The sequence below is a fragment of the Rhipicephalus sanguineus genome, chromosome 2 (genome assembly GCF_013339695.2).
Source record: "Rhipicephalus sanguineus isolate Rsan-2018 chromosome 2, BIME_Rsan_1.4, whole genome shotgun sequence".
NCBI classification, from domain to species: domain Eukaryota; kingdom Metazoa; phylum Arthropoda; class Arachnida; order Ixodida; family Ixodidae; genus Rhipicephalus; species Rhipicephalus sanguineus.
Genome location: NC_051177.1, coordinates 37,889,838 through 37,903,278, shown reverse-complemented (window position 1 = coordinate 37,903,278; position 13,441 = coordinate 37,889,838). Strand labels below are relative to the sequence as shown.

The window sequence follows — 13,441 nt, the reverse complement described above, 5'->3', positions numbered from 1 at the left end:
TCCCAGGTAGAATGTTATCACAATCCTGAAGCGTCACGCACTAAATCAAAACCTAAGCGCTCTGTACAGCTGGCTCACAAGAGAAGCTGAAACGTGAGGTGTATTTGCCGCTTGTGTGTTCCTATGTTAACTCTTAGAGGACCAGTGTGGTGAGTAGTGGGATCTTCCCAGTTTTTGTGGCACATACGTGCTATATGAATTTTACGGCAGAGCTGTGTTTGCCGTGTGTCGTAGATAGATTATCACCATCATGAATCAGCATGCACTCTCTTCGTCCTCTTCTTCATCGCATTCCTCTTCTTACTCATCTGCTTCGCTCCCAGAGCACGTGAGCCATTTTTCCGGCGTGGGATTCAATAACTCTCATGGTCGAGAGAACGAGGACAGAGGGAGAAAAAGAAAGAAGGATAGATGAGAAATTCTTGGCGAAAAAAAAATTCTAGGCGAGGCGAGGTTCGAGCCCACGTCCCTACGATCCGAAGATAAAAGAGAGAGAGAGAGAGAGCAAGCGTAGCGATGTATAGAATTGTATAGCAAGGGGTGGGAAAGATATAGGTTAGAGGGTAAAAGCCTAGCCAAGCCAGGACGAGCTAGGTCCCCACGACCTCTGCAGTGGCCCAGGCTTGCGCGACTTAGCACAAGTTGCGTAATTTTTTTTATCAAGATGACCCGAAATAGCCCTTCGTACCTCAACACGTGCCTCTTCGTGTTCACGGTGCAAAATTTCGACACCCCTTTCGCTGAAAGCTTGCGCTCGTGCAGCATATTGTTAGTGTATCTTCTATGGTACAATGACCTGTCTTGAAACGAGATGCCCAGGTTTTCACTGTGCTGTAGATAGCAGACTTCTTCTCTATAATGTTTGTCACATATCAAACCCAACGCACTCTTGGTGGATTCCCAGTAACTGGGCTATTTTTCTGGTGTATATTCACCTATCCTCACGAATCAACTTATGGGCAGCAAAGCTTGTTGTCGGGTCCGTTGAGGCTGTAGGACGCTAACTGCGAAGTTGATCTTCTATGGTACAATGTTCTGTCTTGAAACGAGATGCCCAGGTTTTCACTGTGCTGTAGGAAGCAGACTTCTCGTCTATACTGTTTGTGACATATCAGTTTTAATGTCCTTTTTAGAATTTCCCTGGATACAAAACTCACATGGTTCTTATGCAGTCGCCTAAAGCGACTCCAAGGCGAATGACATCCGGTAAGCCATAATCAATCATCATTACGCGAACTAGCGAAGTACCCTATGTGTGGACCCACGCGGCTGCACACTGTGTTGATGATTTGGCTGATGATGAATTATGGCAGCGCCTTTTTAATGGGTGGGCAGCTTTAAACCATCCATTCGTTACGCAGTTCAGATGGTGTGGCGACTGATGCGGTTCTACGCTACTGCCACGCAATATTACATCTATTATTAGCGTGACTTCTCGACTGATATGACACCTGCATACCGTCTTTTTCCAGGAGAAGCTTCAAGCGCTGGCGTGGCTTTGTGGTAAAATGCTTGACTTCTACGCAGAATGCCTGGTTTCCACTCCGGCTCCATCCCTGGTTTCTATTTCTCATTGTGTGCAGGTCACGTGAGTTCTCGAACCGTGCGCCGCGCTTTTCAAGGCTGTAGCGTCTGACGAGGCACTTAAGGCTTTCGCCTTAATAAAAACTCGTGAAGCCCCAACTCCATATTCGTGAAACTGGCTCGTGGCTCTGTTATCACAGACTCGGTCTCAAAAATCGTTCTGAAAATCAGGCACATCTAATACTTACACAGTTTTTTAACGAGATATGAGGCAGCCAAAGCGGTAAGGCGGGCAGGTTGGTTACGGGAACTCGCAGTCATTTTAGCAGTGCAAATTAAAATACAAAAACAGATAGGCAAGAAAAGACACGTGGACTAGTGCTCGTCCAATCGATGTGTGATCTGTTGTGTGCGAGTGTGTTTTTTTCTATTGGTGGTGCTAAAATGAATGTAAGATATGAGACCTTTATATGGCGCTACGTTCATGTTTCAATTGAAAATGCAAAGTGGTAATGCCAGGAACTTTTCAGCACCCCCTAGTAACCTTAACAATAAGCGTTGCGGGGCTATTTGGGGGCCCTCGTAACCTTATAATGCAGTCATGTGTGAATTGTTGTTGGCCATCCAATACGCTATCTTGTAAAGCCCTGTTAGCCTGTTAAAGAGCACCGATTTATGAAGGAACTGCAATCCCGCAACTAAATGCAACTACGCAACTCAATGATAATTTGATGCGTCGGCGCACATTAAGGCATCATCAAATTATCGTTCGTTTGCATTGTTCCACTCAATGCATTGTGTTGCATTCTTTTGCAAGTTGGACAGTTGCATTCAGTTACATTTCTAGTACTTTTAACAAATATTTGTTTGAACGACTCTGTATACCAAAGGGTTTGAAAATACAACACACCTGTTTGACCAGAATAAAGGGTGTTTTTATTGACGTATCTCTTGTTTCAGTCACGACGATGAAATAAATACAGGTTGATAAAAAAAAGAGGGAGAGAGAGAGAAAGAAAGGCCTTGTAATAGCATCTGATACGGTGCACACAATATTCATTCATTCACTTTTCGACATTCCGTTTAAAACAGTATCTTCGCGTGAATGTAGCATAATACATCTGCCAAGGCGCAACTTGGCAGAAAACCGCTGCAAACCTGCCGTGAAGCATCCTACAACCACTACACGTGTTTTTTGAAGTTGAAAGACTACTCGGGACACGGCACAACTGAAACTCGCATCATACAATAAATAGCTAATGCGAAAAAAGTAACGGACACGACATAAACAACACGTAAATAAATAACTATATACACAATTTATAAATAACGTTCTCTTTTTTTTTCGCACAAGCCAGCAGTAAAGCAGTCAAACAAGGGAGCGATGAAGAATCGCGAAGAAACGAGCTTCCGTTTCATTTTATTTACATCGATCCTCACATCATGTGCAGGACGAGCAGGATAATAGATTCTCGCCAAAATTTCTGGCGAATCGCTCAAGTGTTTACATTATATGAGTACAGATATTCGAGCCAAATGTTTATTTGTGGTACATATTGTGCGGAGTTTTTATTACAGAAGAGTGACCTTCGTTTCCGCGTCTAACTACAGTATTTCTGATTCCCACGGTTCGTGGGTAGATAATACATTACTGTGATATTACAAACGGCAGATCCAATAGTACTTTGCACGCGAAAACACCAGTATGTTCTCGTCTGACGGTTATGAAGTATGGAAGAGCTCAGGATACTGTCACGGAAAAAACTGAGAACATTTCTTGTCTTATCCCGGCCATTGGCCGGCGGTGTTTAAAAGGTCAGTGAATGATGTACTAGCTTTGTGCCGTTGTGATTCTGTGGCTTGTCTCTGTATACCTCTTTCGCCCAAATTTTAAATAAAATCAATGTATATAATGTAGCCGTAAAACATATCGCTAGCTGAGCTCTGAGGCTACATTTCCGAGATAATCCTTGTGCTCTCGTCATTAACAAATGTGTTTATCTCTTGCATGTCCCTTTCCTGCTAGCGGTTGTGACAAAAGTGTGACGCTAAACAGCAAAATTGTGATTTGCCGTTATTGTTATGTCTCTTGGATAATATCCCATACAAGAAATTTGAAAAGATAGAGAATAAGATAATAAATAAGTTAATACGAACAGGCACACAAATACAAAATCAAAATAAATACATTAAAAAGAGACGAAATAAATAATAGCTGTCTTTAAAACCAGCATGCAGCAAAGTAAACATGTACGTGCTCCGTATCTCTTGTGTGCTGAGCAGCTTTTTTCGATCACTCGGACAAGCTCCGACAGTCAGAAGTAAAAAATAAAGCGAAAACTTTGACAGCACTCGCAACCACAGCCCAAATCCTTTCAGTACTTTTTCACACCTTCGTTTTTATTTCGCGTTTCGCAAAAAACACAGCATCGCAGAATACGGCACTCATGTTAAAATTTGTTGACAATACTGCGTGCAAAATAGCAACATTAATCGTAAAAATTGAAATACCACTGCGAATGAACAGGGCACGCTGTTAACATCTCGCCTGTGATTTAACATAACACCACACCGGAAAAAGTTACTACGTAAAAGCTCATTTGAGACACTGTGAGATGGACGTGAAAAAAGATGACTGTGGGCAGATGATCATCGGGGTTATTTAAGCGGAGCTCACTAATGTAAAAAAGATCCATTTCTGCAAGCGCCGTAATCGACTAATGACACTGCCCTGTGCAAAAGCATTCACTGGTTCACAATGCAACGCAATAGAAGTGCTCACTCCAAATCTAATACAACAACAAGGATAATCTGAAAACTGCGTACAAAACAGTTTAGCTTAGATGACTCAATTCAATTGGCAACGTGTATCTGAGAAACACGTGCACACTAGGTGATTCACATTTCATAAAACATTATGACGCACGAGATCTGCCATTTTGATTTGACATGTTTCCTAAATTCACAAGATAATGAGAAGATGGTGCTACCGTATGCTAACCGCACTGTCGTACGGGCATGACAGTAACGTTACAGTCGATCCCGTTGATTTCAAAACAGCCTCCTGTGTTTATTGAGTTCACGGCGTTCCCTACACTGATTGCTTTGGCAGCAAAGAGATCCTCGTTCCCGGTCAATAATGAGGGATTCCTCGACGACAACGTTTATAAGCCCTATTGGTTTCTCATCCCAACCCGTTAGTTAGGTTAAAGCTTTCCTTGCATATAAATTAGTTTGTCGACCTCCCCGCAAGACAGTTATGCGGGATATTTACTTAGGTACGGACTAATCGGACTGTAGCGAAGAAACATAAGACTAACCGGAAGAAACAACTGAAAAGACACTGGGCTTTGGTTTTTAGACAAACAACACCGTACACCACCACTGGCACGCTCGTCTCGGACATCTCGCACACGTTTAAAAAAGAGCGTGCCAAGAACAGGATTACCACTGAGACAGTTGGCATTGAACTTCCTGCGTATGGCGGGGCTGCATTCTTATAAGCTTTTTCTTTAACAACGCCCTCGAAAAAAAAATGCCGAAGCCGTTAGTAGGCTTCTCGCGATTCTGGGACAGAGTCCTCCTTCTTTTATAAAATACAACGGGTCGCCTTCCGAGTAGAATCAAGAACTCAGCGAGCGCGTCGCGTCGCTTCGATATAGCGTCTCGCGATGGTCGAGGCAGGGGGGGACTTCGGTTTCAGGACTGTGGTGAGGCTCAGAAAGGACTTTCCGACGACAGCTGGGGAGGGGATTTTTTTTTTTTTTTTTTTTTTGAAGGAGTGCAGCCCTCTGGGTTTAGTCCGCGCTCCGTCCTCGGACGTCCCGTATGGCCCTGAGCAGTAGTCCGTACCGGTCCCGGCTGGGCCGGGCAGCCGGCTGCTCCAAGACAAGCTGCTCGCGGGAGGCCGAGCTACCGCCGGGAGCGGCGCCCCCGGCCGGGCGGTCGTTGTCGACGTCGTCGTCGAGCAGCACCGACTGGACGTCGAGCACGGGTTCTCGGATGAGGGCGATGGCTCGCGACGAGTCCCTCTTGCCGAAGCGCATGAAGGTTCTCAGTCGGCAGCGCTCGCAGGCGTCCTCGCCAGGGTCCTTCTGGCAGAGTGCGCGGCAGCGGGGCGGCTGAGCATCCGCCCATGACGGCGCCAGCAAGAGCACCAGCAGCGAAGTTACCAGGCACAGGTACGTGAGGGTCATCGCGGAGGCTGAGCCTGCGTAGTCCAAAAGAAGAGATGGGAATAAGCGACTGAAGCAGGAACTCCCTACTGCAGGGATAGTGCGTATACATTACTTGGAATAGCATAATTTCATCATCACAACGCTAGCTGAGATTACTCATCATTATCAATTATTCAATCAATCAGTTTTTCTTGTGTATTATACATGCAATGGAATGGGGGGAAAACTATAAATGCAACGACCGGTTATTGTCATACAGGTAATCGGGAACTAAAATTAGTCACCATTAGCTAGCACTAGCACAGCTAGTTCTAGCTATAGTTCTAGTCTGTGCAGCCTCCACAAAGCACTTATTGCGTCTTCATATGAAAACGCACGTAAGACTCAAGCTATGTCCGCTCTACCAGCTCTACATCATTCGTCCATCATTGTTGGTGTTTTACGTCCCAAAACCACGATATGATTATGAGAGACGCCGCAACGTAGGGATCAGGAAATTTCGACCACTTGCGGTTCTTTAACGTGTACCTAAATCTAAGCACACGGGCCTCTAGCACTATGCCTCCATCGAAATGCGGTAGCCGCAGCCCCGATTCGATCCCGCGACCTTCGGGTCAGCAGTCGAGCACAATAACCACTGCACCACCGACTGCGGCGGGTTGCTGTACCAGTTCTTCGCATGACGCTTTCTTTCCAGGACCTTCTACACAATATCGACACATAGGTATGCAAGATTCACGGGAACACGACGAAGTTATGCGAAATTGCGATACACTGAGGTAACATCGACGCGCAAGGACTCGGAATGCCGAAGACAAAAATTAAAAAAAAGGCTCGCTATGGCTGTTCCACGTTCCAGCCACCTCAAAGAGTTCGGAATCTTTCTGGTGTTTGTCAGCGGTCGTAAATGAGCCTTCCAAGGGTGCCGTTGTGTCGTTATAGCGCATGTAGTATGTTTCTCAGATCAGGTGACGTACGCAAGAAATACCAAGGTGTATGTCGACATCGTGCCAGAGCACCACCTTTTTTTTTTTTCTTCAGTGCCAAGTAAAGATGCAACAGTGAAAGGGCATGCGGCAGCATCTGACAGGTGGGTTATGTGTGCGCTTCTATCATAAACAGGAAGCTTATCTTTCTTTATTCCTGACAACACCTCGACTTTCCCACACCCATAGTTGCTCTGTACACTGAGTGTGCGTTTAATAGCTTGTAACAATGTTTGGCCTCCCGTGACCTCGAACCGCAAAGAGAGCCCATTCCTGAGAGCCCATTCCTGCTTTGAAGGGCGAGAAAAACAAACGTCGTTGCAGCCTGGGGAGCTTCTAGCCTGGCCATTTTTATCTTACATAACGGTTTTTCGTGTATGAGTAACAAACCTTGCTTGCCCCACAAACACTTTTAAGAGGAAGATAATCGAGCAAGGCGAAATAGCTGACGAGGATACAGTAAAGGAAACCGAATGAAAAGCAAAAGAAACGAGACACTATCAAAAGACGGGAGAAATTAGCAATGTCTGAACCTGACGAGGAAACAGTCAGGTCGATAGACTGTTGCTATGTTTGCGCTGAGATATTAGATACGTCCAGCTTGAAAATATAACGTAAGTTGTGTCTTTTTTAAGGACCGGAGCCAATGCTTCTTTGAATGGAAAAACTTCTGAGAGTGAAAAGACGAAACATTCGTGATTACGAGGGGTCGCTGGAACCGTCGTTTCGACAAGCCGACTTCTCTTCTTCAAGGCTGCAACTGAGAATGAAGCTGAAAGCAACTGAGAGTGAAAGTGTTTTTAAGTCCTCTCTCCTTCGTTTTTTTTTTTTTTTGCAATAGGCCTCGAGTGGTATGTTCAATACACATTTATTGGATCAATCGATCAATAGATCAATCTGTCACTCAGTCAATCAATCTATTGTACAAGTTCTGTCGGACTGCTGAAGTTTCAAACGCAGTGCCATTATCTTGAAACGTTCAGAACAATGGTCAGTATTGTTAGTACGAATACTTGCCCGCAAAAAGGATGACCACTGATAGTTAAACTCAGAAATCCAAGCTTCTAAGCGGCAGCGAAGTAAACAGTGTTATGTGGGCAGTGTAGGACAACGTCAAAAAGCGCGCAGGCTCTCTACTTGCGACGCTACCCTCTGTCCTTCCATTCTAATCAACCGCACTGTCTTTGTAATTTGCGATTAGCCCTCGTGTTCATTACAACTTTTGATGACAACGCGCTGTGCGCATCCCTGCGACGTAATTCCATCGCAAACGACAGGGTAATTCTTGTACTACCAGTCTGCAATGAGAGCGTACTGGTATGGCACTGAATCCTCCATCAGACCGCTGTCGCCAATCTAGTTCATTCACTGCTCCCGTAATGTAGCTCTCACAGGAAGGCCCATCCGCGGCTGCCTTACGTTAAATAACTAACAATGTGGAAGAAGCTCCCTGTCATGCACGACTCGACCAAATATAGCCAACATTCCTGCCTCGCGACACAAAACAACAACACAAGAATTCATCAGCGAGACAACGTCATTCCTAGTTCAAAGCTTCAAGAGCAGTGACAATAGTTGTCCACTTGCTTGTCCATGTGTTTGACGCCCACCTTCTTGAAACAAAAAGTAGAGTGATGATTATTATGGAGGACGCCAGGGTTTCATCGTTTCTGTTTCTGACGTCAGCAAACGGTTTGTTTCTCGACCTCATGGCTGCAAAAAGAAAAAAACAGTAGAAGAACAGGATATCGTTATGAGAAAGTATCCCTACAGCGAGGGACGACGATACGAAGTGTTGCGGAAACGAGCGCAGAGTGGATTCCACGAAATGGGATCCAGAGAAGGGGCAAAAGCGAGGCGTCATCTCTCCTAGCTTCAGTGTCGGTGGCTACTTCCAGCCCGAAACTGTCGCAACAGCCCGGTCAAGCTCTTTGCAAAGCCAACGTTGCCCAAGGGCAGCATACATGGAGGGAACAGTTAGCACCACGACAAAGATAAAAAAGTAGAAGACGCGAGAGAAAGGGTGAAACGACTATGAAAGGGTGGCTCTCCGAATGAAGAAGGAAGGTAAGGGTAGTGAGTTAGTCTAGCGGAGCCGGACTTGCCGCCCCATGCGTCCCCCGACGAATAATGCATCTGGACCGCACCCTCGCGAAATATTTGAGGAAGCCTGCATGTTTGATGGACCAAGTTGGAATAACGTCATTCGACACCACCGCCTAAACAAAGCCGTTTCGTCGAGCCGGGCCAATGAGAACTTTGTTTCCGGCGCGCATCGTGCAACGCTGCTCTAACAACTTCGCTGTGGCTTTGCTGTAGTTGCCTCGCGACCAGGCAAGATTTTCCCAGACAGTTAGCAACGAGCTTACATTAGTATCGCTAGCGATACCAATGCTTGTGTAGCTTGTGACGTAAGATCGTCACAAGCTATAATGTACTGCGAGCCTCTTTAGGATCACAAAATACGTGCGTCGAGTTATCCCTGCCTCAACGCTGTTTCCTCTAGCCGTTGTCATCAGTAAGCCTCAAATAACTTATCATAAGTGTTTCGAAGAAACATATCAAAAACTTCATTTTACAAAGTTTTTGCACAATCATTTCCGTACATTCCAACGGCTTCCATCCCCTTGCCTTTTACATTTAGAGCCTTTGAATAAAAGCGCGCGCAGGCTAAACTGACCTCTTGTCACATAAAGTTATAATTAATTAGTTTGTGATGCGAATAACGCTCATGACATACAGCGCTCGCCTCAGTTCTTACATTAATAAAAGTAAGTGTAAAACCTTTGCTAGTACGTAATCATCTTTGACCTTCAAGTCTAAACGCGATAGGTGCTTCGACATGATTTTTGTCTCACCCCCTGAAACAAGACACCTTGCCTTGAGAAGGCAAGTTTTCCTACTTAAACAGCGCAACATCCGACCGGATACATCGTCTCTGCTCGCTATTTCTGATGAACTCGCAACCCGTGACACTGAAACCACCACTCAAGACTAATCGCGTACAATATAGCATTCGCTCCGCTAAAGCGAAGTGTCACCTGAGAGCTAAATGTAAATGCCCACAATCAGCATTCCTCGATACCATTACATATAACGCGCTTCATACGTCGACGCCGGCAAACACAATCTGAGGCTGAACGCGAACAAGCTTTCTCATGCTGCACTCACGCCTTGTTTTGTTGTTCTTTTAGGACCAGTAAAAGCTCAACTCCCGCAACGCCTACGCATGGCGCTCCCATTAACGAAGTGCGCTTCCTGGTACGACGAAAGCGCATGCGGTGAAGCACCCCGCTTCCTTCTCACTTTGATGAATGAGGCGGTTCGCTGTGTACACAAAGTGACGTGTTTTGCGCCCATACTTATTCTTCTGTAATCATGGGCATACAAATTTAGTTGTACATCCGGGCAAATAGGTGGATGGCCTACAGAAAACAATTAAGTTGGTGGAGAAGGAGACGGGCGGCGGGGCCTTCGCACCCGCGAGAAGAGACTGTGTTTGCGTACTTGCTCGGCCCCATTGGTCAAACAATTCGTGTGACAGATCAATCACGAAGGCATACGTCGACTTGGGGGCGCAATCAGGCGCTCATTTTCTGGTTTGCATTGACATTGAGGGCGAAGCGGTGGTGCCATATGCGTCGGGGGTTTTTTTTTTTTAAGAACCCTCCGACGCTTTCCCCCTCGCACCCCTGACTGAAAACCGCCGGAGACTTCGTTTTATTTCACCATCCTCTGATTCCAAGCACAGCGCTTCGAGCACTCTCGCGCAGTCCGTGATTCTCCCCGAACGTTTTCGCGTCGCAATTTGAAATTCATTCTTCGAGTGTAAAAGAACAGTTCGTGCGCTCCGCAAATGTACAAGAGAGCAAGCAAGCCTCTCCACCTCGTGCAATAACGAGTCTCTAGCCAATCCGTAGGCGCGAAGGTATTTGAACAGTCCTTGGTCACCCACAGACATTCCATTATTGTCCCGTTCCTAATTCAAACAAGGTAGCACGGGCGCAGGTATATATTAAGCGAGAGAATTCATCGGAAATTATTCGATAACATATTCAACACAGCGCGCGGAATTCTTGGACAAGTTCAACTTCTTGTTTATGGTACTCAGGTATTTTAAACGAGACTTCTGCTTCTTTTTCTTGTGTCAGAGACAAGTCATTGTCTGCAATGCGGTTCGAAACGTCCACACGCTGTACTCGAACCGCTTGGGAAGTACTTTTTTTTTCTTTTCTTCTTTTCCGCTTCAGCCTTTACTTAATTCCGGCCCTTTGGATTGAAAACGGTCACACAGTTCCGCGGTTCCAAAACCTTCACAAAAGAAAGAAAAAGGAGGAGGGTTGTGGGCGTGTTGTAAAAAAGATGAAGCTGAGTCAGATGCCGACTCGCAAGGCTGTGCCAAGCCGACTACCAAGCCAGCCAGCCAGCCAGTTAGCTTGCGTGACGAGACGAAGCGGTCACCAGAGTGAAACACGTCTGCGGGACTGGAAGCTCGGTCGAGAAATCGAATAAAGTCGTCCCCCTTTTTTTTTCCGACTCCACGAAGTCTCAACGGGGACCGAACGGCTGCATCTAATCGAGTCGCCAGCGATTCCCTCGAGTCTCATTGGATTACCCGAACCTTAAAGGTCGTTAAAGTTTAATACCGCCACTCTTGGCAACCTCGAATCGAGCCGCCGACGACTGCGTCGGCGAAGACGGCGACGACGAGACTTCCAGGACGTGTTTGTGCGCGTACGTGGCTCTCTCTCTCTCTCTGTAATACGGCGTGGTAGCTTAGCATGTAAGGTGTAGCGCTGCTAAGCTCGAGTGCGCGGGTTCGATTCCCGGCTACGGCGGCCGTATTTCAATGGGGGTGAAATGCAAGAGAATACCTGTGTGCTTAGATTTCGGCACACGTTAAGGTACGCCAAGTGGTCGAAGTTTATCCGAAGTCACCCCCCACCCCTACGGCGTGGTGGTGCCTCACAATCGTAACGTGGTTTTCGCAACTAAAAAGGCCGGCCGTTATCTATCTATCTATCTATCTATCTATCTATCTATCTATCTATCTATCTATCTATCTATCTATCTATCTATCTATCTATCTATCTATCTATCTATCTATCTATCTATCTATCTATCTATCTATCTATCATACACTCGGGTTCGATTTTCGGTCACGTCGTCAGCATTTTGATGGAAGTGAAATATAAAAACAACGGTAAACTTAGATTTAAGCCCGGGTTCAAATCACCATCTTGACCTTCGTTACAGCGCAACACTAGACACAGACAAAAGGAAGAAAAACTAACAACACGTTCCTCTCATCGTCTGGCTCACGACGTCCATCTGTAGTGCGCGCCAATCCATGCAAGCTCGTGCGCATCCGCCTTTAAGAAGGAAATGCCGCTGACTACTGAAGTTGTACCGGACTGTCACAAACGAGCGCGTCAATAAAGCGCGCGCGGCCGCTTTCAAACGGCAGTGGGATAACACGGCGCCAGCCGCTCGCCCAACAAGCGTGAACAACGAAAAAAACAAGTATCAAAAGACGCCACGAGAGCGCCTCCTCACCCCAACCGACAGTCTCGGATCCAACGCCCGGCAAAGCCTGGAACCATCTCGAAGGAAAGCATGATGCGACGCCGAATGACGGCACCGCGAGCGGAATCGACGGGAAAATTCTCGCTTTTTCCCTAGCTGCGGCTGTGCTGCACGCCGGAGAACACTCCCGGCGCCTCTGGAACCCGGGGGAGAGGAGATAAAAGTGTGCATCGACGACCAGTCGGGGAGTAGTCGGTCCGGAGATGGTGTAGTTATGTTGAGTGTGGCTCCGTCGGCCAAAGAAGACGTGTTTAGCGGTCAGTCGATCGTCGATCTGGAAGAATCGGATGACGACGCCGTGTGAGCAGTGACAAGTTACGTGAGTGTTTCCTGGAAGAGAAACATTCGGGACCGTTGACGGGAGGAACACAACGACGATCAACGCTGGAGTTTGCGTGAGTGTTTCCTGGGAGAGAAACATTCAAGTACCGCCCGAGAATTGTGGACTGGATACGCTGTTGAATATTCAGTAACTGTTCTTGAATAGGTTGTAATGCGTGAGATTGCATTTGTAGCGCGCGATATGTTTGTTTAGTTTCCGTTGTGTTAACACCACATGAGTTATATTGTGAAGTTGTAACTGGTACCAGCCGAGTGTGCATGTTTAGGTAATGTTTGTACTGCCTTAACTGAGAATATATTTAGTTTGTGTTATCGACTCTCGGCTCTGACTCGGTCTTTGGACCACAACCGACGTTCGCCGGCGCACTAAAAGGGCCAACTCCAAATTGTCCGAGCTTTCATGGTGCGTTTCGGGGGGCCGATACGTCCGCCCTTGGAATCTGCCCGGCGATTGCCATCCCCATTAACGGGATTACTGACACGGACTATACTTGACTATGGACCACATACGGCGATCACTCGCTTCCAGGAAAAATAAAGGACGCGCTGGCTCGAATGTCGTCACTCGCGATAAGTCGTCCAAGTTCGTTGCGAGCCGCGGGGCCACTTAGGCCAGTTGTCAATATTTTAGAGGCAACGCTAAGCTCATTCGCTACATCTATACGCCGAAACTACCTACGTCAGTTGCAGCGTCGCCCGCGTCGACAAGAAAATGCAGGTGGAAAAGTCAAACATGTAACCTGAATTCAATGTCATGTCGCACTTATGTTCGCGCGTGTACGCCGGACAGCATGCTAATGCGGGCACGTGTGGTTCACGCCAGTT

The 13,441-nt window shown here is 46.6% G+C and overlaps 1 protein-coding gene across 1 annotated transcript in view; it reads right to left on the bottom strand.

The window, feature by feature from the left end:
- Positions 1-5,303: 5,303 nt before the first annotated feature.
- The window catches only part of LOC119382783 (uncharacterized), a 28,373-nt gene continuing 20,235 nt past the window's right edge, over positions 5,304-13,441 (bottom strand). Inside the window, exon 2 of the mRNA XM_037650631.2 lies at positions 5,304-5,734. Within this exon, the coding sequence (XP_037506559.1) occupies positions 5,322-5,720 (399 nt within the window). The 5' untranslated portion in view covers positions 5,721-5,734 and the 3' untranslated portion in view covers positions 5,304-5,321. The remainder of the gene's footprint in view (positions 5,735-13,441) is intronic.